Source organism: Macaca nemestrina, chromosome 8 (assembly GCF_043159975.1).
Source record: "Macaca nemestrina isolate mMacNem1 chromosome 8, mMacNem.hap1, whole genome shotgun sequence".
NCBI lineage: Eukaryota > Metazoa > Chordata > Mammalia > Primates > Cercopithecidae > Macaca > Macaca nemestrina.
Window position 1 is genome coordinate 144,012,743 of NC_092132.1, and position 25,558 is coordinate 144,038,300.

Genomic DNA, 25,558 nt, shown 5'->3' on the forward strand with positions numbered 1-25,558 from the left:
GGCTAAGTCTCCAAAAGTAGTTGTAATAAGAATAAAAATTGACAAGTGGGATCTAATTAGAGAGCTTCTGCACAGCAAAAGAAACTACCAGCAGAGTAAATAGACAATCTACAGAACGGGAGAAAATATTCATAAACTATGCATCTGACAAAGGTCTAATATCCAGAATCTATAAGGAACTTAATTCAAAGCAAAAACCAACCCCATCAAAAAGCAGGCAAAGGACATTAACAGACATTTTTCAAAATAAGACATACAAGCAGCCAACAAACATATGAAAAAATGCTTATCATCACTAATCATCAGAAATGCAAATCAAAACCACAATGAGATACTGTCTCACACCAGTCAGAATGGCTGTTATTAAAAAGTCAGAAAACAGTAGATACTGGCAAAGTTGCAGAGGAAAAGCAATGCTTATACACTGTGGAATACAGTTTGGAAATTTCTCCACTTAAAACAGAGCTACCATTAGGCCCAACTATCCCATTACTAGATATATACACAAAGGAAAATAGATAAAGATACATGCAGTTGTATGTTCATTGCCATGCCATTCACAATAGCAAAGACATGGAATCAACCTAGGTGCCCATCAGTAGTGGTGGACTGGATAAAGAAAATGTGGTATATATACACCATGGAATACCACACAGCCCTAAAAAAGAATGAAATCATGCCCTTTGCAGCAGTATGAATGGAGCCAGAGGCCATTAACCTAAACGAATTAATGTCGGAACAGAAAACTACATAGCACATGTTCTCACTTATAAGTGGGATCTAAACATTGAGCACATGTGGACATAAACATGGGAACAGTAGACATTGTGGACTACTAGAGGGGGGCGACACAGGTTCAAGAGCAAACTACCTATTGGGTACCATGCTCACTACCTGACTGCAGTATACCCATGTAACAAACCTGCACATGGCCCCCTGTATCTGAAAGTTAAATTTTAAAATGAAAAAAAAAAAAAAACCTAAGTATATAAGCTACTTAATAAGATGATGATAAATAATAACATTTGTTTTTTCCAGTGTGATAAATACTGTATTGTGTGCTTTGTACAGTTATCTTTAATCTGTAAAACATTTCTGTGTGATAGGGATTACAATTCACAGATATCGGAAGCCAAGACCCAGAGACATTAATAAATTAAACACAAATACCTAGTAAAATGTCCAAAGCCAGAATGCAAAACCAAGATTTAAAAGCCTTTATTCATTTTCTCATATCATGCTTCCTGGACTTGTGTTGAAGCCACAGCTTTGCAAAAGGCTTATCAGTTGTCACTATTTTAGCTCTGCCTTACATGCATGGTTGTATAGGAAAAGTTAAAACTACCTGAAATGCTTTATACTGTACCACAAATCTATATGATAAAAGGCAAAGATAGACAAATTCAAGTTTGTTTTTTCTTATAGCCTGAATCCAAGAAGAGATCTTTGATTTATGGGACTTCCTTAAATAAGACCTTTTTTTCTGTTAACATTTTGTGATATGAAAATATCAGTGATAACATTTATCTTACTGCAGAATAATATTTAGTTTTTGTATTTGTCTTTTAAAATGTTCCTAACAGGAACATCTGTTTTTAAAATAAATCAGAGGTGTACAAACTGGCAGTGATTGCTATGCTGTGTATGTGTATGTCCTAAATGTTTGATACTTGTGTTTACTAGTTTACAACCATCATCGAATTATCTAGTAACATGTGAGAGTATGTTAGAACTGGGGCTGCCTTATTTATCTAAAACAAATGATACTCTGTTAATTATCCTAGCAATTAGAAAATTACTTTTACCACTGCTTTGCCATTTGGCAGTTGAGATATAAATTTGGCATTGTGGTAACCATTCACTAGGTTTGGTCCTAGGGTATGTGGTTTTTTTGCTTTGGATCAGGAGACAGCATTTGGTAAATAGCAGTTGTAAATTTCTTTTTTCCCAAAGTTTGAAAAACCTTAGGGCTTTTAATGGCATGAGTTTGCGCAAATCATCCTTTTTTTTTCCTCAATTTGTCTGTGCTTTTTCTCTTTGCAGTCTGCCATTTTCTCAAATTTATTGCATGCATTTTATTTATTTTTATGTGCCTTCTAGTGATGCTATATACGTTGCAGGATTAGCATTCACATTGGAATGATGACTTGGAAAGTCTCACCCAGCTTGTTCTGCACTCACTCTTCCTGTGAATTCACCACTCTCGTAGCTCAGCTACTCCTACTTAGATGCTGCTGCCCCTTTGCTGACGGTGTCATTATTTCTCTCTTGGATTAGTCCTGTGCCCTTCTGTTCAGGCCTTCCTGCCATAGAGTTTGCTCCCTCTCTTCAATTTTATTCTTCGTGTAGTAACTAAAGTGATCTTTCCAAGACTCTAATCTTAAGTAATTTTCTGCTTCAAGTCTTTCAGTGATTTCTCATTATTCTTAGGCTCTCCCCAGTCTCATACACTACACTTAGCCACTGAATTTTTCTTGTTTCTCAAATATACCTTGTCCACTGAATATTAACATGGATTCTTCACATAACCTGGAATAAAGTTTCTTATTCTTTTGCCTCAGTGATTTTGTTTATCCAAAGTCTCAGTTGGAAAGCATTTCTTCTGAGAATCTTCCCTGACCCCGTTTCCCTCTGCTTGCCTCTAGCGTGGTTTAGACCAGCATCCTCCAGCCTTCCCGAGTATCCTGAACTCCCCTTCCACAGAATTTGTCCACATCCACAGCATTTATATTGTATTGCCTGCTTTCTCTAGTGACTTGACTCCTCAAAATGTAGACTTCTGTTTCCTCATCCTTTGCCCTTCTGAATAAAGAATTCATTTATATGCATTTCCTTAAGAGAACCACACTTGGTGTGATTTTGAGGAAGAAGAAGATCCATAAGTGCAAAATACTGATTTCGCTTTCCTTGTTTTCAGTGCTATCCCTAGCACTTAACATGGTGTCAGATACGTGATAGAAATTCACATATTTTAGGTGAATGCTAGTGATGACCAGATTTTTGTTTTAGCCTTAACCTCCTCTGAATTCTAGTGCCATATGTGTAAGTCTCTCTCTGACATTACCACTGGGGTATCATCTAGGCACTTTAAATTCAGTAAACCCAGACCTCACATTATTTCCCTCTGGGCTCTCCTCCTTTCCCCTCCACTCCTTTCTTTTTCTTTTGTTCTTCTGTCATTGGCATTTCCAAACTGGAAACTACTCTCTCTCTCACTAGCTAGATCAGTCATTTGTCAGAGGCTATCAATTCTGCTTCCTAATAGTTTTTGAAAACTCACCCTTCATCTCCATTTTTTCACAGCTACTTTATTTCAGACTTCCTGTCACTTTCTACCTTAATTACAGAACCTGCTAATTTATTTGAGTTATACAAATTTCAGTAATTTAAAAACTAAATATATTACTGTTTTCAAAGCATTGTAAATCTTACAATTAAATGATTTTTTAAATCTGAAAACTAGTTAAATTTTTCCTATGTTTTGTCCTTTTAAATAAACTGTAGGTTTTCATATGTATTCATTCATTTGGGAACTTTTGTTCATTTTTAGGAATAAGAAATAAAAGTTATTGAATCAACTTTATACCAAGAAAGTTATGTAAAAGATAATATGAAAATGGAGCATCTTTTTGTTCATAAGCAAGAAAGATGTGACCCTTTTTATGTAATATTAAATATTAGCTATGTGCTATACCAGCTTGCTGACTTACTGACCAGTCCTCCAAAGCAGTCCTTGTCTGTGGAGGAAGTTTTCAAGGTCCAATTCAGTCATGAAAGTGGTCCAAGATAGAGTAAGAGGGACTAGATTTACCTTGCTTCCTGAAACTCTGAGAATAGACAAAATGTATGAAACTGGTTGTCAGACATTGAGCATCAGGCAGTACATGGTACTTATCCCTGAGAGAAGGTAACAACTCCAGCTTACTGCCTCCAAAAAATTTCCAGGCCTTAACACAAGGAAGGGAAAACCAGGAGGAACCTGATGGTCTCCCTGAGTTGAGGAGATGAAATTGGGAGTTCGGGGAGACTAAGGTGGAAGGAGTTAGCAAGTCAGTGGGCCAGGAAAGGGAGATCCACACAGGGTCCCCTTATAGTGTTCAGATAAGTAATGATTAATACATGGGTGAGGAAACTGCTTGAGGCTAGTAAAAGAACCACATAGAAAGATTAGAGGTGACAAGCCTAGGAACACACACAGAGTCTGTAATAGTTTCTGTTGCCACCAGCCAGAGTAAAAAGCCCTCATAATTCACTGGATGTCATCAAAGGACAATGCGTCAGTAGTGGGGGAAAATCTGTCCTACACTAAAGGCTGCTCTGGCCCTGCCTACTAAAGCCTAGAAGCAAGCCTTGAAATTAACCTAATATTTGTGTAATTGAAGTCCCTAGTGGGAATAATTCCCTAGTGAGAGGGAGCAGGAAAATATCTGATGAAATCATAGCTAAAAATTTTCCAAGTTTGGTGAAAACTATATAGGTCTAAGAAGCACAGCAAGCTCTAGTTGTGGGTATGCATGCATGTGCATGCGAGCGCGCGCACACACACACGAAGAAAACTATACCAAGGCACATCATAATCAAATTGCTTAAAGTCAGTGAAATATTAACGTAGAGAAAATATTAGCATATCTGGGGCGGGGGGGAACATGTACAAAGGAGCAAAGATAAGGATAATAGATTTCTAGTCTTGAAACAAAGCAAGACAGAGGACAGTGGTACAACATCCTTAAAATATTAAAGGAAGGAAAAAAGTTACCTTGATTATCCAGCAGAAGTATTTTTCTAAAATGAGGGTGAAATAAGAGTCCTGAAAGTAAGTTGATTCTCCCTGATGGTATCATTTGTAGTAACATTTGACATGGATCTCAAAGCAGAAACTTAACTGGATATGTTTGATGATACAAAAATTTTAATTGCCTATTTTTATATGGCATTTTACATTTTAAAAAAGCACGGTGGCTCACCCCTGTAATCCCAGCACTTTGGGAGGTGGAGGCAGGTGGATCACTTGAGGGTCAGGAGTTCCAGACCAGCCTGGCCAACATGATGAAACCCCATCTCAACTGAAAATACAAAAATAAGCTGGGTATGGTGGTACATGCCTGTAATCCCAAGTACTCTGGAGTCTGAGACAGGAGAATCACTTGAACCTGGGAGGCAGAGGTTGCAGTGAGCTGAGATTGAGCCACTGCACTCCATCCTGGGCAACAGAGTGAGGTTCCATCTAAAACAAGCAAGCAAACAAACAAAAATGTGTTTCTATATGGGAGAAAACTTTACAGTAGTTTTCCCTTATCCTTGGGGGATACGTTTTGAGAGCCCGGTAGATGCCTGAAGCCTTGGATAATACCAAACCCTATATATGGTTTTTTGATCTCATAACTGAGATGGCTACTAAGTGACTAATATGTAGCATCTTCATTGTGGATATGCTGGAGGAAGGGATGATTCCCATCCAAGGTGGGACAAAGTGGGCAGATTTCATCAGGCTACTTAGAATAGTGCTCAGCTTAAAACTTACAAATTGCTTCTGGAATTCCCCACTTAATATTTTCAGGCTAAAATTAACCACAGGTAAGTGAAATTGTACTGTATTTTCACAGGTTTTTCAGGTAGCGAGAATGAGTGATTTTATCTCCATTTTACACATGAAGAAGCTGAGACACACGAGTAGCATGACTTTCACTGGGTTGCATAAGATCCAGGAATGTGATCAGGTTTCCTGACTTCCTGTTCAGGACTGTTCTCATCTGAATGGTATCCTCATTGATAGCTGTGCATCGTTCAAAATATTTTCTAAACTTAGAGACTGACAGAATATGTAAAATGTATGAAATATCTCTAAAGCTATAATAGATAGTACAATATTTAGTAATTCTTTTGTATCTTCACATTTGGAATAGGTGAAGAAAATAAATTAAAAATCTTATTAAATCCCAGGACCCCAAATAGAAGACAGGAAAAATGAAAGAGAATGCATTGAAGTATATTAAAGCCTGTATGAAAAACCCGTTATGGTATTTAAACTTTAAATTAGCAAAGGTGGAAAATTGCTATGGTTGCAGAGAAGTTTTTAATTAAAATGAAGTTATTTCTGATTCTTTAAAAAAAGGTGAGGAGAAGTTTGATTATTTTAATTACCATATTAAATTTTAGCAGAGAACCTTCTAATAACTTGACTCAAAATACAATGTGGCAGAAATTAGCTGGGAAGAAACTGTATTCCTCTCTTGTATTTATACTGTGTATGTGGTACATAAAATAGAAGAATTAAATGCTACCTTGGTATATTTCATTGCACCCAGTATAGCAAATTAGTTTTGGCCATTACTAGCAGCCATACAGAATGAATAAGGCCCATTGTCCTTTTTGTTTCCACTGAAGTTTGTTCAAATTGTTCTTTAGGGATGTTTTTCAGTCTTTCCTATTAAATAAATTTCGAGAGCTTGATCTTTAAAGTTTTATGGTAGAATTGGGATTTAAAAGTTAGAACTTGGAAGGAGGACAGGATTTAAGTAGGATAAGGAATAGTTAATAGGAAGCATGTGTCTTCTCAGAACAGTGAGAATGTTTCATGTTGGAAAGAAACAGGAAATCATGTAGAAGAGGTAGGGTAAGGTTTGATTACTGATGGCCTTAAAAAGCAAGTTAGGGAAATAGGTGGATGTCACTAACGTTACTATTGACTCCTGAGGACAGTGAATTATCTCTCATTAAGTTATGAAATGTGAATTGTTGACATTTCAGCGCAGTATTTTTGTGTCAGCTTTCATTGTGTTTAAATCTGAAATGGCAAAGCAAGGATTTTTTTTTTTTTTTTTTTTTACCTGAAAAGGGGATGTGTTTTTCTTTTCTAGTCAACTCCTTTACATCTAGCAGCGGGCTACAACAGAGTTCGAATAGTTCAGCTTCTTCTTCAGCATGGTGCTGATGTTCATGCAAAAGACAAAGGGTAGGTCTGTCAGTTTACTTCTTTTCAATGCTTTGTTTTTGTCTGATACTCTGAACTTTTAAAACACTAGACAAAGTCATATGTCCCATTTGTTACGGCTTATATAACATTTTAAGAATGTTCACAACTCTGATTTCAGGCTTTATTTTCATGTACCTACTTAATTAAGGATATTTCTCATAATAATTTCCCAAATCAATTTAATTTTATCACAGTTCTGTTACTTGAAGTTGAAATTGTGTCTCAATTGCAGTTACTGTTTTTCAACTCTTTAATTGCATTTTAGAAAAATAAAACAAATTGAAAATTATGAAAATCCGGTAGCATAGCTATCAGATTCAACCGATAGTAAAGGATCATCCTTTATTGATAAACCGAAATCATAAGTATACAATATCAATTTTTTTTTCTGATGAAATCTTGGACATCTAAACTGAGAAAACCTAGAAGGGTGATGTGAGGGGATATAGGTGGTAACCAAGAAAGCAGTTATGTCACTTATTTTACCAATAGGTGAATTTTTGAAAACTGTATCAGTTTCCTGTAAAGTCTCCAGGGATATGTGAACATTGGGTTTGCTATCCTATGTGGTGGGCTAACATTTCTCATTGCCCCACTTTAAGATCTAAAAGATAGTTGCCCCTGCTGGCCAGGCAAGGTAGATTATGCTACAGTCTTGTGATAGCATAAAGAAGAGATGCCCTAGAGGAGCGCTGCTTTCACTTTGCCCCTCCCCAAGTTAAGAAACATAAAAATGAACTCAGTACTTGAGACACTTATCAGAAGAATTCATCCATTTCATATCTGCTTTTTATAGATACCTGGTGCTGCTCTCTTGCCTGCACCAGGTTTTGTGCCATATGTGGATGGTGTCCCAGTAGTATAGGGGCATAAATGCCTGATGCTCTTGTACGTCTCTATTTCCTTGTGCATGTCTGAAAACAGATGGGTGTATGATAGGTGAGTCATCAAGAGACGTACACCACAAAAAAGGGATTTTTTGGCTTACTTAGAATAGTTTGATATGCAAGTTATAATAGTTTGGATATTTGATTATTTTGCTAGAAATTACCATAAAAGTGAATTAAAATGGTGGAATATTTCAGTTCACTACCAATTAACATTTATTTCTTGTAAATACTTAATATATAATGCATGTATTTGTCAATTAGCATATGATCTTCCTTTCGCTAAAATGTTCTTCTATTTGGTATTTTTTTCATTATCTTCAAGGATTACATACAAAAAACAAGATAAATACAAAAGGTGTAAACATAAGCTATGCTTTGAATTACTTTATTTTATTAAATACTTTAAAATATTTTAAAATATAATTGTATTGGGATTTATTGGATTTTATTTATTTCTTAGTACTTCATGGATAAATAAGTTGTTTGAAATTTAAGTATTTTAATTTGCCTTTTTTCATTTAGTGGACTTGTGCCTCTTCATAATGCATGTTCATATGGACATTATGAAGTCACAGAACTGCTATTAAAGGTAAGAGAAATCCAGAACATTGAGCATCATTTGCTTTTTTTTTCTTTAACTTGTCATTACTTTCCATACTTTTGGCCTCATGAAAGTTTTTTTAGTTTTTTGAGGTTTTTTGTTTGTTTGTTTTGAGACAGGGTCTTGCCCTGTCACCCAGGCTGGAGTGCAGTGGCACAGTCACAGCTCACTGCAACCTCAACCTCCCAAGTTCAAGTGATCCTCCCACCTCAACCTCCCCAGTAGCTGGGATTACAGGGGTGTGCCGCCACACACAGCTAATTTTTATGTTTTTTGTAGAGACGAGATTTTGCCATATTGCCCAGTCTTGTTTTTTCAGATTTTAAGAGAATAAAATAAGTTTTTAAAAATACTACCATTGCCTTAAAAATTTTAAAACATTGCATTTAATTTCAGCTGTTTTTGAAAGGTGATATTAAAGAAATTAAAACACTTATTTGAAAAAGTTGTAACTGAAATTTACAGAGAAATAAATGTCTTTTGAGTTTTATTTGATCCAGCAAAATGATTACTGATCTAAAATGTTTTTTTCTCAATTCAGCATGGAGCATGTGTTAATGCCATGGATCTCTGGCAGTTTACTCCACTGCATGAGGCTGCTTCCAAGAATCGTGTAGAAGTCTGCTCTTTGTTACTTAGCCATGGCGCTGATCCTACGTTAGTCAACTGCCATGGCAAAAGTGCTGTGGATATGGCTCCAACTCCGGAGCTCAGGGAGAGATTGACTTGTACGTATTTATATCCCGAAATCATTATTGCATGTTATAAATTAGAATCTTTAATTTCTGTTGAGTTTTATCTAACTTAAGTAATAACCTTCCATTCTTATAAGTGTATTAATTCATAATCCTCATTTCTAATTGTATACTTTTCTTCATTAATTCCATGGGAATATTACATACAAACACTTTTTGTATACATTGTGTTTATTCGAGACTAGTTTTAATTCATATGTTGAGGCTCCTTTTTTGGTTTTTTGAAGGCTACTGAGGATGAGTCAATCAGCATCCATTTCATGGATACTTACAATGTGGCAGGCACTAGAAATATAGCAGTGTACAAAGCATTAAAAAGCTCTGAGCTTCTGGGGCTTACATTCTTGTGCTATTGATAGTGACAGGTATCTAGCATTATTGAACCCTCTATGGGGCTTACATTCTTGTGCCACTGATAGTAATAGGTATCTAGCATTATTGAACCCTCACTATTCCCCGAGCCCTGCAAAGTTGCATAATCATATTTTTATTTACCATGTGTGTTATGACCCAAGTATAATCACTTGCCCATATCTAAGTGAGATCTTTAAAATAATTTGGTTGAGGTCATCTTCTGAATATATTACCAATACATACTTGCAAATGTTTTTTAAATAAACTTTTGTTTTAGCATAGTTTAAGATATACAGAAAGTGTATGAAGATAGTACCCAGTTCTCGTATACTCCATACCCAGTTTCCCCTGTTATTAACATTTTTCTTTAATATAGTACCTTTGTCACAATTAATAAACCAGTATTGATACAGTATTAACTAAAGGCCATACTCTATTCACATTTCCTTAGTTTTTGCCTAAAGTCCTTTTTCTACTCTAGAATCTCATTCAGGATTCTGAATACTTCAGGATACCACATATATATGGTTTCACATCAAATACTGAGACATTTAGTTCTACATGTGGGCATTTCAGGTTTAAATTAAGCTAGGTGTCACCTACCTCATTTTTAAGTTATCCTGTGGTCTATATTCTGTCTTACATCCAGGATTCCAAGATGATTAGACCTGAAAAAAATCTTTGCTAAGTTATCTCTTAAGGAAAAGGCATAGTCAAAATGATGCTAGCATTATTTATGTTTAAACAAGTTTTAAACTAGTTTATATTAAAACAGAAACAGTTCCCCATAATTTTGATCTTGTTTAAGTGGAAATTTGAACTTATTTTGGTATTCAAATAGGTGACGTCTACTAGATTACAGGCCAACACAAGCCAGATTGTAACTGGGCAGATGTCTTTGTAATGAATTCTTTCAGAAGTTCGTTTCCTCGCTCCTACCCAGGTGTCTCTTGCCATATGTTATCTTGCATTACATAGTTTGCTTTTCTGTTTGTATGTTCTATCTTCCTAGTGAAATTTTGACTCTTAGACCTTTGGTTTTATTTTTCTTTCTCTTAGCCCCTGTGCAATTCCTTTTTACCTAGTAAAAATGTGTGATGCTATTTATATTTGGGCCTTTATCTACCTACCTGTAATCTAACACAGTGCATGGCATATAGTATGTGCCCAACAAGCTTATTGACTTTGAATTTGACTCAACTCAAAGTGTATTAATTTATCTTTTTCTGATTTCCTTTCTTAGATTAGACACTGGCTCAGCTTTATTCTTATGTCATCATTTGATTTTTTTCAGCCATTTTGTAAATTATGAGTATTATTAGAAGTTTTTACATTGTATTTTACTGATCTTATTCCAGTGAAGGCATTAAAATTTAACCTAAATTTTTAGTTTAATGAAGGGAGCAGTTACCTGCTTAGAGTTCTTTCCAACTTTCTCAGTATCCCCTTTGTTTTGATAACTAAGATTCTACCAAGGAATTGTCTGAAGAAAAGGATTTGACAAAATCGGACCTTCTCTAACTGCAGTTTTCATTATCATGTCTACTGCTTTATATTAGGCATTCACAATTACATATTTCTTTTAAAGAAGAATATACAAGAAACAAAGAAAAACAGTGTTTTCATTATGCCCATAGTTATAGTTGTAACATTTTATTACACACATTTTTTTCTGTTACTTGTCTTTTTTTTTTTTTTTTCCTTTTTCTTATGAGACAGGGTTTAGCTCTGTTGCCCAGGCTGGAGTGCAGTGGTGCAGTTATAGCTCACTGAGACTCTACCTGCAGGGCTCAGTTGATCCTCCCAGCTCAGCCTCTCTAGTAGCTGGTACTACAGGTGCATGCCACCATGTCCAGCTAATTTTTTTTTTTTTTTTTTTTTGTATGTTTTGTAGAGACGGGGTTTCACCATGTTACCCAGGCTGGCCTCAAACTCCTGGGCCCAAGCCATCAGGCCGCCCTGGCCTCCCAAATCCTTAGGTGGGATTACAGGCGTAAGCCACTGCTCCTGACCTCTTGTCTATTTTTTAATTGGTTGTTTTTACGAAGCCACATGAACCGGGTAGTTTGGGTTTTGTTCTTGTTTCAAAATACATTTAGAGATAAAAGCTTTTATGTATTTTATAAATATTAGTATTCAGGGTAAATTTGAGTAATTTACAGTTTTACCACTTTACTTAACTTTCCTGAAGTTTTCAAAACAGACCTTTATGTAATCTTTTGCATTTAGAAATTTAGAAGGACAACTATATAGCTGATAATTTTTTTTTTATTCTCTAGGGTTTTTTTTAATATTAAGTATTTCTCAATGAAGTATTTTAAATTTGAAAATCAATTTGGACAGAAATCTTTACTTTTTTTCTAAAGAGCAGAGACAAGAAATATTTTACTTATTGTTATTTGAGAAAGTATCATACTGTTTACTTGTATTATTGCATCATCATTTTTAAATTTTCCTAGTACTGCAGTCTATTGTTTATGTTTTTGTAAATTTGCTCATTTTTTTCTGAGCCACCTTTTCGGAGCATAAAGGAGTACATAATTGAAAAGGTAGAAATGCCCTTATCACTTTATATTCATACAATATTTGTTATTAGCAAAAAGGCCAGTATGATTTGCACTAAGTTTACGTTTCTCTAGACTGTTGACTCCAGCAAAACTATACATTTTGCCAGACATCAGTTCTCAGAACACCACCTTCCTCTGTGGTTGTCTGACCCCTGCTTCTTAATATATTTCACAGTGTATAATTCTCTCACTCCATGGGTCCCACATTTTATCATTTCACTGAAAATCTACAGTCTTGTTATTTGAATCTACTGGCTTACTTTCATCTCATTTGACCTTAGTTTTTTGTTTCTGAAGTTTCAGAGTCCTTACTTTCAGCAATCTAGCAGTGATAAAGAACCTCTAAAGAAGAAGTTATATAAAAATGTTATTTTCCTGACCCTGCAATGACTTATTTTATAAATATTCAGCATTCACGCCTTATCACATATTATAAATTGCCTACCATATACCAAGCACTGTGCTAGGTGATGAGATTAGCATAGCTGATATGACAGTGTGATATGTCCTATGATGAGGCTAAATGCAAATGCTGTGGACTGCTTAAGAAGGAATGCTAACCCAATACTGGAAAAGGTCCGGAAAGCTCACCCAGAGTATCTGAACTGAGACCTTGAATGATGAGTAGTAATGAGGCATGTATGTGCACGTGTGTCTGTGTGTGTGTTTTCTCTGTGTCTTTTGAGAGAGGGGGCAAATATGATGGGTCCCTGGGTCCCTCAGAGGAGAGGAGAGTAGAGAAAGGAAAAAAGGAAAAATACAGTACCATGCAGATTCAAAGACCTGGATGTGAGAGGGTCTGAAATTGTTGTGTAATGTATTAGGTCATACGTTATTTGCATCTTTGAACAGTTCCAGCATTTTGTTAATAAGTGGGCATATCAAAATGCAAGTAAAGTTTGTCAAAGATAAAACAAGACATTTTTAATAAGAATATTGGATTCTCATTCATGCAATTAATTTAGATACAGCTTTTCAAAAAAATCTCTCACCTGCTGATGAAAATAATAAACTGTTAATTGTTCTTTGAAAAATGTTCAAGTTCCGCTTTTCTCCCATATTTTAAGTCCTTTCCTTTTCTGTGTCAAGACCTAATCACCATTAATATTTTGGTGAATATTTCTGTAAATGTTTTCTACACCATTACTTATGGTGTACTTATGGTGGCAATAGTAGTAGCAAGAGTAGTGATAATACAAAAAAATGCATCAGCCTGTCCTTTCCTTTTTGAATTTTTGTGTACCACTGTATACTTTCATGTCAGTGTATGTAGACCTATCTCTTGTGTAAGAGCTAGAAAGTGTTACAGCATATGTGCGCACAGATTATTTAACTGGTTTCCTTTTGGTGGACATTTAGGTTTCCTGTTTCAAAATTTTGCTGCAATAAGTATCTTATAGGTGTATTTTTATGACTCTGAGAGTGTGAAACAGTCTTATTTCAGAGCATTAATACTTCACAATTTTTCATTAATCTACATCCTCTTTTGCATTTTTATCATCATATTGTCACATTGCTGCTATTGCTAAAATAGAGAAATTCATAAAATAGTAATATTCCTACTTATTTATAATCATGCTGGATTTTTTACATTTTCAATCTTTTTTTATGTCAACCATTGTTTCATTGACAGATGAATTTAAAGGTCATTCTTTACTACAAGCAGCCAGAGAAGCAGACTTAGCTAAAGTTAAAAAAACACTTGCTCTGGAAATCATTAATTTCAAACAACCACAGTCTCATGAAACTGCACTGGTAAGATTTTATTGTTAATCTGTTCCCTGGGTCTGAAATAATGTAAGCACAAAATATGATTTTCATTTCAGAAACCTTAAAGTAACTTTAGTATCTGAAATGCCATGAATTTGCATTTTAATTTTGGTTGCATTGATTTTTAAACTTAGTTTGGGGGATGATTCTTTTCATGGGTGAGAGAATTGACATTTGCTCAACCTCGATTTGGAAATTGTTTTACCTTTGTCTTCCCAACCTCATTATAATATATCCACTTTTGTGGCCAGTGCTTTCATAAAATACAAGATACAATTTTCCAATAGAATTTTTTTTCCTTGTGTTTGCTAGATAAATACTAGATTTCCTTCTGTAGAAGATTAAAGTATATTTTCAGATACTTGCATTATCTTTTTGAGTAATTGTATTCAAAGTACTGATTATATTCATGGTAGAAAATGGCAAGATCATGCATTTTTTGTTTGATACTATGCAAGTTATTCTTAAAACTATCCATGTTTTCTTCAAATGCACTTTCAGAAAGATTTATTTTCTTTGTCATTGACACATTAAGGCTCAGCTAGAGAGTGGTTAGTGATTGCTCCTAAATTCAGAATTTAAGCATATGTGATGCCTGCATCACACACCTTAAGTACACGTAATTAATATTCTTACATATATTTGACACAAGAGGTCAAACCTTAGTCAGTATCTGCATAAAACAACATTAAAAGATTGACCAAACCAAAATAGGCTAACTATAGATACACTTAAATACATGTCTCTCAAAGTAGGGTTGAGATAGATTCAAGCTACACAGTATTATGCTAGGAGATATTCAGAGCCACGGAATAGACCTGACCCACTTTTTTGGAGTATTCATTTTATTTAGTTGTAAGTAGTTTTTTATTTTTTATTTTTATTTTATTTTATTTTATTTATTTTTTTTTTTTTTGAGACAGAGTCTCGCTCTGTCGCCCGGGCTGGAGTGCAGTGGCCGGATCTCAGCTCACTGCAAGCTCCGCCTCCCGGGTTTACGCCATTCTCCTGCCTCAGCCTCCTGAGTAGCTGGGACTACAGGCGCACGCCACCTCGCCCGGCTAGTTTTTTTTTGTATTTTTTAGTAGAGACGGGGTTTCACCGTGTTTGCCAGGATGGTCTCGATCTCCTGACCTCGTGATCCGCCCGTCTCGGCCTCCCAAAGTGCTGGGATTACAGGCTTGAGCCACCGCGCCCGGCCAGTTTTTTATTTTTAAATTTTAATACAAATATTAAAATGAAGCAGAATAAAAAAGTTGTAAAAATATTATGGTAAAACATAAAATTTCTGAGAATATTTCTTTCTCTAAACCTCTTCAGTTATATCATTTTCTTGCTTATCCTTGGGCATATAAACTTCTCCTGTAGTGGTGGGAGTACCTCTGTAGAAGACCTTGAGAAATACTGACTTGTGTGGCTGATAGCCTAATGAAAGATTGAGTAACTTAGTTATAGATTTCTGCAGCTTTGAAGAGGCATATGTATTATGATGCTTTCCATGGAATATATAGTGAATATTTATTTATTGGCTAAGCCAAAAGAAATAAGATCTCTCTTAATGTTTAACTAAGAGCATAATTTCACCTTGGTTTAAACGCTTATGTTTTGTATTTCCACTATACATAGAAAGAATACAGATCATCTCTGTGATGTAAAACATATACATATGTTCTGATACACTGAGATAACAGTGTTTTAATGGTCAGCAGATGCTGTTCAATTCCAAGAGCTACTGTACATATAGAAGTGTATTTTATTAACTTGGTTTTGTTTACCTTATAGCACTGTGCTGTGGCCTCTTTGCATCCCAAACGAAAACAAGTGACAGAATTGTTACTTAGAAAAGGAGCAAATGTTAATGAAAAAAATAAAGAGTAAGTATAATTGCAGAAAGAGTTGTTCAGTTTCTAAAAAGGAAATGCAATAAAAGAGAGACAATTACCTTTCCTTTTCTCTTTTCTGTAGTTTCATGACTCCCCTGCATGTTGCAGCAGAGAGAGCCCATAATGATGTCATGGAAGTTCTGCATAAGCATGGCGCCAAGGTGAGGCACACACCTGAGTAGAGTGCCAGAGTCTGCACTGAGCAGCCAGCTGCTCTTAACACTGCTTCTCTCTCTCCGATTTTTCTGAAGAAACTAATTTTATAAAGGACTATTAGTTTGTACTTAAATTCATAGATTCTCCTATAAAGCTGATTTAAATCTTGTTTCTAATAAAAAGTTACCTGTTTCTTGATCCTTTAATGTCACCCTTCTATAAAGCAATAAAATGTAGCTACAGTCATTTGAAATAGATTTCAACTTTACACTATTTTCAGTTAATACCATATTGATATATTTTGATAGTCACCATTTGAATAATCGTTTATCAGAAAATAAATTTTGTAAATGATAGCATCAGAATAGCTCTACTTATTCTAACAAACATTTGTGGCCGGGTGTGGTGGCTCGTGCCTGTAATCCCAGCACTTTGGGAGGCCAAGGCAGGTGGGTCACGAGATCAGGAGATAAGACCATCCTGGCTAACATGGTGAAACCCCATCTTTACTAAAAATACAAAAACTTAGCTGGGCGTGGTGGCAGGCACCTGCAGCCCCGGCTGTTTGGGAGGCTGAGGGAGTTGAATGGCATGAACCCGGGAGGCAGAGCTTGCAGTGAGCCGAGATCGGGCCACTGCACTCCAGCCTGGGCAACAGAGCGAGACTCCATCTCAAAAAAAAAAAAAATTGTATGCTTTCAAATTTGTAATGATAATTTTCTCACCCTCTACACTAAAGAAATATGACATATTTAATAATTTTTATTGGCATTTTCTGAATGGTATAATCTGAAACTTTGTCAAGCACTTAAGAGAGGAAAGAAGCAAACTGGTTGTTTTTTAGAGGTGACTTGAAATTGTAGATTTTTTTCATGCTCAAGAATGTATATTTCAGAACTGTAGTCTCCAAAGTAGGGTACAGACTCCCTATGGAGCATACAAGATGCCCTATTGGAAAAATCCTAGCATTTCAATTTATAATATTTTTATTTAAGAATAAGGAAATTAATATTTACCAATATTGAATACAAAGATGATGCCAGCAATCTCACTAGGTCCATGTGTCAGCCAGTCTGACTCATGTCAGATATCAAGGGTTCCTGAAGAAGAGTGGGACTTGTTAGTATCGAGGGACTGACAGTGGCAAACTCACTCATTTGTTCCCTTTCAGCATATTTTGGCATAGTGGACTTTACATGTGTCCAAATGAGTTGAATTTATGGATATTATCCTAAATGGTAGAACTTTTATAAATATCATACTTGATCAGAGAAGTGACCCTGACAAGGGACACAGGGAGTGTGACCCTGACATGCTTTTATAGCATAAAAAGGTGGTCTGGTTATTTTGTGAAGTAGTATTTTAAGGCGTTGTCATAGTTGTGCTCTTTTTAATGAAAATAAGGGGGTTCAAAATTTGCTAATAGTTCTCTGAGGACAAATGACCATGACTTGTATATGGATACCCTTTAAAAATGAAACATAATCAGATCCTTAAAGGTAAAAGTTGCACACTTTAGGTGAATGATAAAGTAACTGCTTTTTTAAAAGAAACTTTAAAAAATGAAGAGAACATTTTGAAAATAGATTTTTAGAAAATGTTCACTGTTCTGTGATTTTGCTGAAATATGATATAAATGAATCACCCAGCTGTCATATCTACGTAATTTAAAAACACAAAAACAGAATTTTCTAACCTGTTCAAAAGTCTTCCTTAATTTGGGTTGAGGGTAGATTTTGAATCTATTCAACACATTGTAAGGCAACACTTCCTAATAACTTTGCAAGAACATCAGTAAAGATGGAATTTTACTATAGAATTTCAATGAAAACCTTAGCATAATTAGTAAACTACATTAAAAATAAGCATTGTGATTGAGTAGGCATAGTTAATAATGCATTTATTTCATTGGCTCCATATATCTGTATGAAATCTTTTCAACTAATACAGCCATTCAAACTAATTATCAAAAATGAACTTAGAGCCATGTGTGGTGGCCTGTAATCACTCCTGTAATCACTCCTGTAATCCCAGAGCTTTAGGAGGCAAAGGCAGGAGGATTGCTTGAGGCCAGGAGTTTGACACCAACTTGGGCAACATAGAAAGACACTATCTCTACAACAAAGTAAAATATTAGCCAGTTGTGGTGGTGTGCACCTATAGTCCTAGCCACTCGGGAGGCTGAGGCAGGAGGATCACTTGATCCCAGGAGTTTGAGGCTGCCGTGAGATATGATCATACCACTGCACTTCAGCCTGGGCAACAGAGCAAGACTCTATCTCTAAAGAAAAGAAAAATAAAATGAACCTAAAATTAAACCCTCAAATTCCTAATATCACAATTTTTATAATATTTTTTTAAATGTTTAAACTATAGTCAGTGGGTATTTTCTAGCATTAGTAATTAAAATATGTTTTGGATGGGCGTCATAGCCTATGCCTTAACCCCAGCACTTTGGGAGGCCGAGGCAGGAGGATCACTTGAGCCCAGGATTTTGAGACTAGCTGGGCAACATAGGCCGACCCTGTCTCTACAAATAATAAAAAAAAAATTAGCCAAATGTGATGGCGCATGCCTGTAGTCTCAGCCACTCAGGAGGCTGAGGTGGGAAAATCACTTGAGCCTGGGAGGTTGAGGCTGCAGTGAGCTGTGATCATGCCACTACACTCTAGCCTGGGTGACAAAGCAGTACTGTATCTCAAAAAATAATAATCATAAAATCTTTTTAAATTTTAATTACTTCATCTCTTTCTCATCCTTCATAAATTCTCTTCGTATAAGTTTTATAATAGTATGGCACTTCTTGGTTATAATTTACAAAGAAATTCATATACATATATTAAGTGTTCTCAAAACTTTTTTACCTGGAGGGTGTGTGATTTAAAAAGTTGGATATCACTGCTTTGTTTTTAATTTATGAAATCAAGACAAAGTGGGATAAAAGGGAACAGAGTTCTACCGTTGTATTACCTATTTTGTAGGTACGACTACTGCATTATTATGTAAGTAACACCTTGTTGCTCTTTCAAGCAGAAAATACTAAGCTAAGTGAACTTTCTGCTGCACTTAATGAGTTTTGTACATTTATCATTGACCTGTTTTTGTAAATATCTAATGACATTTGTAATGCTCCTGAAAAATTAGGAATAATGCCCTTCATTTTGGGAAAATAGTATCTGTTTATTGTCTCCCATCAGGCATTTTATTTTATAAAGGTTCAATGAAAAATAACATTATCTTATGACTTGTTCTAGTCAGCCTTTCTCTAGGTCTGTGGTTCTCACTCTTTCTTTGCCCTTCATGTGCACAATGCATTTTCATCAGTAACATCTTAGTTCATCAGTAGGGCATGAATAATTGTGAACAGCCCTGTCAACGATGTAGAAGAACTTCTAGACTTGTGTGTTCACCCTAGTCTTTCCACTATAGTTCAGCTACATTGATAACATTTACTAGTGGGCACTTTAAAAAGAGGAAAGGTATATTTAATCAGCGTTATGAACCCATAGATATCAATTGCTATCAGTAGATATCAAATGCCACAACAACTCCTATTTACTTTTTCCACCATCCCAAGGCAGGATGTTGTTCCTCATGGTTGGTGTATCTGGTGATTAATGTGTTTGTAAAAAACTACCTGTAAGAAACTCATTTAGCTATTGTTGGGCTCCCATTTTTGCTTGTATAGTATTTCTTTCTGAGGGAAATCATGGTTTCTGTATGATTTTCAGGCAACTCATGGTTTCCATCTGATTCTAGAAGCACCTTCTGGACAAGCAGCACCAGTTTTTAATTAGGATTCAGCCGTCTTCCACTGCTTTTGCCACCCTGCTGCCTTCCTCTACTCCTGATAAGTCAATTTCTCAGGCAAGGCAGAAGAATTTGGGATGAAGACCTAATTAAGTAATTTGTCTTCCTTTGACAGAACTTAGTAATATTTTTATAAATCAAAACATTCTTTTGCCCAAAGCCTGATAATACATACAAACTTCAGGTTTGCTGTTAAACTAAATGTATGCCATACATTACCTAGACAAGCATGCTTTTGAGTTTAGAATCCTCCGCTTTCTAGTTTTATGGCCTTGGACTAAATTTCCCTGAGTCTCAATTGACTAATCAGTGATATGTGAAGCAACCTCCCTACAGGTTTGTTTTTTTTTTTAATCAAATGAGCGTATGTATATAAATATGTAGTATAGTGCTTAACACACAGATAATGTTTTGGTTATTTGTGAATATGAGCATTTTTTTTCCACATTTGTCTTTTCAAACATGTATGTACTGTGTATTTCCCTTTAATTATCTAAATTTTGTAAGACACATATCTAATCCCTTCATAATTGGGTTTGATCCACTAACTCAATAAATACTGGCATGGAAAATAATCAAGACTGTACTAGACACCGTGGGAAAAACCAGTTTGAAAGTTAATGCAGTTACCAAACTTGACTTCAGTCCCGAATCAATTTAGCATCATTAGTAATGAAGAAGGAAGAGAAAGATAAAAGCCACTTATGAAGGAATAATTGTATTACCTGGAAATGAATTGGGTGTTAGAGTGGACTTTGAAAATAGTGGTGCAATTAATGGAAGTAAGAAAGCTACAGAGAAACACTGGTTTCCTATGCCATGATAATGATTTTCTACTTGAAGTTGATATTATAGAAAGACATTTAATAAAACCAGCAGTTGGAAAGACAACATTAGAGTATAAAAGAGTTTAAGATTAGAAAGATCTACTGATAACTGACATAGTGATTCTATATTTTGGGAGTGAGTAGGGTCCCTGGTAGAGAAAGCATGGAAAGAAGAGAGTTAAGGAAAGATCCTTTGAGGATTGCCCATGTTTATGGAGCAGTGGTGGGAAGAGAAAGCTGGAAGTTCTGTCACACTGTCTGTGGAGTACAGGGGGAGTATGAAGAAGGAGCAGGTGACCAGTGCCATAGAGAGAAATCAAGGCAGACTGGGGCATTTACTTAGACAGTTTTTAAATGAGGGCTTTGGTAGCTTTTGAAGGAGACATTCTAGGGAGATAGAAGTAGAGAGGTATATCAGTTAGGGTCTTGGCAATAAACTGCACACTTAAAGTGGGTAATTTGATGAAAGTTTAATAAAGGAATTATATACAAACATGTGGGCAAGGTTCAAGGAAAGCAGCAAGGAATGAGGTTGTACTAGCAGCAAAGGGGGAGGTGTGATCATCTCTGGTCTGAAGGGACAAGGGAAAGGAGGTTCTTGGCACTGGAAGATGGTAGCTATATGGAAAAGGCCACCTGGCAGCACCTGTAGCCTTTGATCATAGGATGTATCTAATCTTACTCTTCATTGTCCTGCTGTCCTCTATCTCCTCCCAGTGCCCCCCATCTCCTCCCAGTGCCCCCCATCTCCTCCCAGTGCCCCCATCTCCTCCCAGTGCCCCCCATCTCCTCCCAGTGCCCCCCATCTCCTCCCAGTGCCCCCCATCTCCTCCCAGTGCCCATGGCCAAATTCATCAAAACAGTGAAGACCAAAAGAGTCTGTTGATGTGGTTCATAGAAGTGATTTTCTCAGGACCCAGAGCAAGGTGGAGGATGGCTGTGGCTCTAGAGGGGGAAGGGGGCAATATTCAGCAAAACATTATAATGAAAACAAATTGCTAGTAAGGAAAGGAGAGTTATAAAAACATTTGAGCATTAACCAATTCATCTGAAAAATCCTCATTTACTAGGAGTAAACTTTTGTACCTTAAAAAAAAATCAGTAATTTATTATCCTCTGCTTTTTGGGAGTACTATAGAGTCTAAATAGGAAAGACATGAAGATTTTATCCTCCATGTAGCAATTTTTCCTTTATTATGGTTAGTCTGCCCTAGCATTCTGCATTCTATCAGTAGTGAATTGTCTGCTCTCATTATTAAGAAAACTTATGCCCCAACTGCATATGGTATTCAAGAAGTTTAATTCATAAATGCATTTTTTCATATATAAAGCAGAGCTATTTTGTCATTATGTGTATCTGTTAAATATGTGAAACATGAAGGAATTTTTTGACAGTTCATGTTCGTGTGTGTTAATTTGACAGATTGTGTTTAAGAAGATATTGTGACATAATAATTGACATTTAATAGGCTTATTTCTCACATTTAGAAGCAATCACGAGGCTTTGCTCACTTGGGGAGATGTGTCAGCCCATTATAAGAGTTTTATTAATGCTTTTCTAGAGGTAGATTGATAAGTAGATTATTAGCCCAAAGATGTTAAAGTACTTTTAAAGATACTATAGATCTTAAGTATCTTTTACAGTGCAAATAATATCTGAGGTTTCATCATACCAAAATAAAGTCCAAAGGGGCAAGTGTCCCAGAGACATTTTAGTTCTCAGTAACAGACCAACTCAATCTAGATTAAACACAAATGGAAATCTATTTTATACTAATATAAATGTATATTAATATAAATGTGTTTATTACTTCTGTGAGAAACCCATATGGTTATCTCCCAGAAATAATATGTAAGAATTGTAGCTGAGATTCACAAAAGACCAGAACAAGGAATTTAGAAACTGTTAGGTACATTGGCTGCAATTCTCTATGCCTCTCTCTCCCTGTTTCTCCCTCTTTCCCCACTTCTGTGTCTCTGTCGCTCCCTGTCTCTGTCTCTCTTTCTCTGAGGTTGCATGGTTTCTTTTCTCTGCCAGTGTTTGTTCATCTGCTTCATTCTTCTTTCTGCAGACTGGATTTTTCTGTATTATTTCTCTGTGGCCTAAATGTGGTCTTTTACAACCCATACTTTATGTGTCCTTGGCTTAGAAGTATACCACCTGCAGCTGATAGGGTCTGTCCCGTCTCGGGGATGAAAAAGGGATAATTATGAATAAGACTCACTGTTGAGTACGGGCATTCATTGGATTGGCACCCTCTAGTCTAATCAGTTTTGCTCAGTTTCTTATTTCTTAAGGCATGTGAGCAAGATTAGTACCCCTTGAAACAAGCAAAGATAATCTATGGTATTATAATATATATATATGTAAATCTTTTCAGGGAATTTGATTGTTTCTTTTAAATTTCCACATGAATGTTTACAAATAGTACACCCAAGTTCAGCTAGCAAATTGAAATCTAGTTCCATACTCTGTAGTGAGTTCACAACACATTAAAGGATTAAAAAGCATTTCAAGTAAAATACTGATTACTATGTCAGTATTCTGTTTAACAATTAAAATTGTGTTCATTTGTCTCTTTCATTCCTCACAGGAAGTGCTTTAACTATGCATACCACCGATGATAATGATGAATACTTGTAAAACACCTGTAGAAACATTAGGATCAATTTAAATTATATTTTGATTACAGATAAAGCAAATTCATTTTCAATATTAAGCAACTCTATAAACACTGGCATTTACCCTTCTTCCTCAATTTCCAGCGAAGGAGGAATGCATTTTGGTTAGATAGAGAACATTTTAGTAGTTCCTAATGTTTGTTCAATATACGGAACAGTATGTCAGAAGTAGTATTTTTTATCACCAGAAGTTATTAATTTGTTGCTCTTGTGAGTCATTCACTTACCAACCATTTTCAAATATCTGTTTATACAAGGCATGGTACTTACTGCTAGGAGGATATATAAAGTTTGAATTTGATCAATATCCTTCTCTTAAGGAACTTAAAATCTAACAATTGTCTAACATAGTCTATTTGACTACTATATGAACTGGAAAGTAGTATATATAGTAAGAGAAGTATAGATCGATTTATATTCAGAGGAATAAACAGTTATTTCTATTGGTGGTGGCAACCTGGGGAAGATTGGAGAAATTTCATGAAGAAAATAGAATTTCAGCTAGGAATGTTCAGGAATTAAATACATAAATATATATAGACAAAATACAAACAATACGTTTTCAGTAAGGACTGAAAATCGGGGAAGTAAAGAGGTTTGTTTATTAAACAGTCAGAAGTCATGATTAGTTAGTCCAAAAGGTACAGAAAATGGAAACAATGAAAAGCAAGATCTTCGTATTCTCAGTTGGAGAGTTTGGACTTGGTTCTCATAATACTTGGAGAACCTGTCATTTGTTCTTCTATCACAGATATATTAATGCCTGTTAATTTTTTTATTTGTTCACTTTTACTTTCAATGTGTCATGGTTTGGGGAAAAAAATGCAATGTCACTCTAGCTAAAGAATACAGACTGTTTTCAACTCTCAGCTTACTTGAAATCGCTTTTAGGTTGAGACAAACACATGTTCACAGTTAAAGGTGTAAGTACAGATGTCACAGAACAGTTTGTGATTAATTACCAAATGAGTGATGTAGACAATGATAGCTTTAAGTTTGGGAGAAGTGACCTCAGGATTAGCTGTTTGAGACTAGGCTGTTGACACTGAGTAGAATATTGAAGGATTCCCCTCAGCCATTTTCTTGTGGTCTGCTTGCTGGTTTCCAGAACTGTTGTGGCATTTTTTGAATCATAATTTCATGTCCTAAACATTTTGGGCCAAATGTCATTGTGATTTTATATAGTTTTACTCAGTTATTCATCTTCTGGGAAGTCATTTTTGCTACTCAGATAGAAATAAAAATACATACACTAAGGTTGCAGTCTCTAGATACAAGAAAAAGTGGGAATATGTTTTGCCTCCAGAACTGCCAGACATCCGTTATTCTGACTCCTGAATGGATAGGTCAAGCCAGTCTTAAGCATTTAATTACCACAGTCGAGGTGTAACATTAAATGTAGCAGTCTCTTTATTTGAGACAGTTTCTGTAACCTGGTGAAAATAATCACTTTAGTGCTGAACGTAAAGTATTTTTGGTGACATCAAATCATGTTCCCATGCTTTAACAGGCTGGATTGGGAGTTCCCATAACTATAATAGAATAAGTTAGTATGTTTCTTACCCAGTTTCCAGAAAAATGTTGATGATTTGAATGTTCACAATTTTAGGTTTTTCTTCTGTGCTGAAGAAGTAACAAAGAAATCAAAACTCCAGTTAGTTTGGCAGCTTGTGTTTTCCACTGATAAATGTTAATGGCTGTGCTTTTTTGTTGCTGTGTATCAGCAGTCATTTTTCTTCTGGCAAATGTGAGAGTTAAATATATTAGTATTTCAGGGGAGTTTTGTGAAAGACCATCAACAATTTATATGAACCCTTTCCTGAGTAAGTACAACAGCCTTACTGGTAGTGATGAAAGATGCGACAGGGGGACCAGTTGTCTAATACCCTTTCTTTTCTTAATCTTGTATTTGATGGGTGTACACAAATGCTTTAAATAATCAATCAGCATATAATTGAGAATTTACTGTGTACCTTTAGCAGGACCTTTCTAGAGGACCCGGAAAGTCTGTCTGTAACATGCACTTATATTCTCAATAATTTTAACTCAAACAAAAACTACCCCAGTATTAAATTTTATAAGACAGTTAAGTGCTAAATTGACATAGATGTTCAGAAAAGGAGTAATCAAAGTCTTCAAGAAATCAAGGAAGACTTCTTGGAGATGAGGAGACTTACACTGGATCTCAGAAGCCAGAAAGGCAGAAAGAAGGGTTTCTCTGAAAAGAGCAGCAAGCACATGAACATGGACTTTGGTCTGACTGGAGTAGAGGGTGCTGATTAGGGTCTGC

The 25,558-nt window shown here is 35.7% G+C and overlaps 1 protein-coding gene and 1 long non-coding RNA gene across 2 annotated transcripts in view; one reads left to right on the forward strand and one right to left on the reverse strand.

The window, feature by feature from the left end:
- Positions 1-25,558, forward strand: part of LOC105491154 (tankyrase) — a 226,311-nt gene that overhangs the window by 137,830 nt on the left and 62,923 nt on the right. The window contains exons 6-11 of the mRNA XM_011757309.3: positions 6,858-6,952; positions 8,386-8,452; positions 9,006-9,192; positions 13,774-13,895; positions 15,693-15,784; positions 15,876-15,954. Of these exons, the coding sequence (XP_011755611.1) occupies positions 6,858-6,952; positions 8,386-8,452; positions 9,006-9,192; positions 13,774-13,895; positions 15,693-15,784; positions 15,876-15,954 (642 nt within the window). The remainder of the gene's footprint in view (positions 1-6,857; positions 6,953-8,385; positions 8,453-9,005; positions 9,193-13,773; positions 13,896-15,692; positions 15,785-15,875; positions 15,955-25,558) is intronic.
- Positions 9,428-24,886, reverse strand: LOC139355933 (uncharacterized). Its single transcript, XR_011607256.1, has 5 exons — positions 24,832-24,886; positions 16,966-17,049; positions 15,853-16,047; positions 10,177-10,241; positions 9,428-9,504 (listed from the first exon to the last, which is right to left on the reverse strand). It is a non-coding gene; the product is annotated as an uncharacterized lncRNA (long non-coding RNA).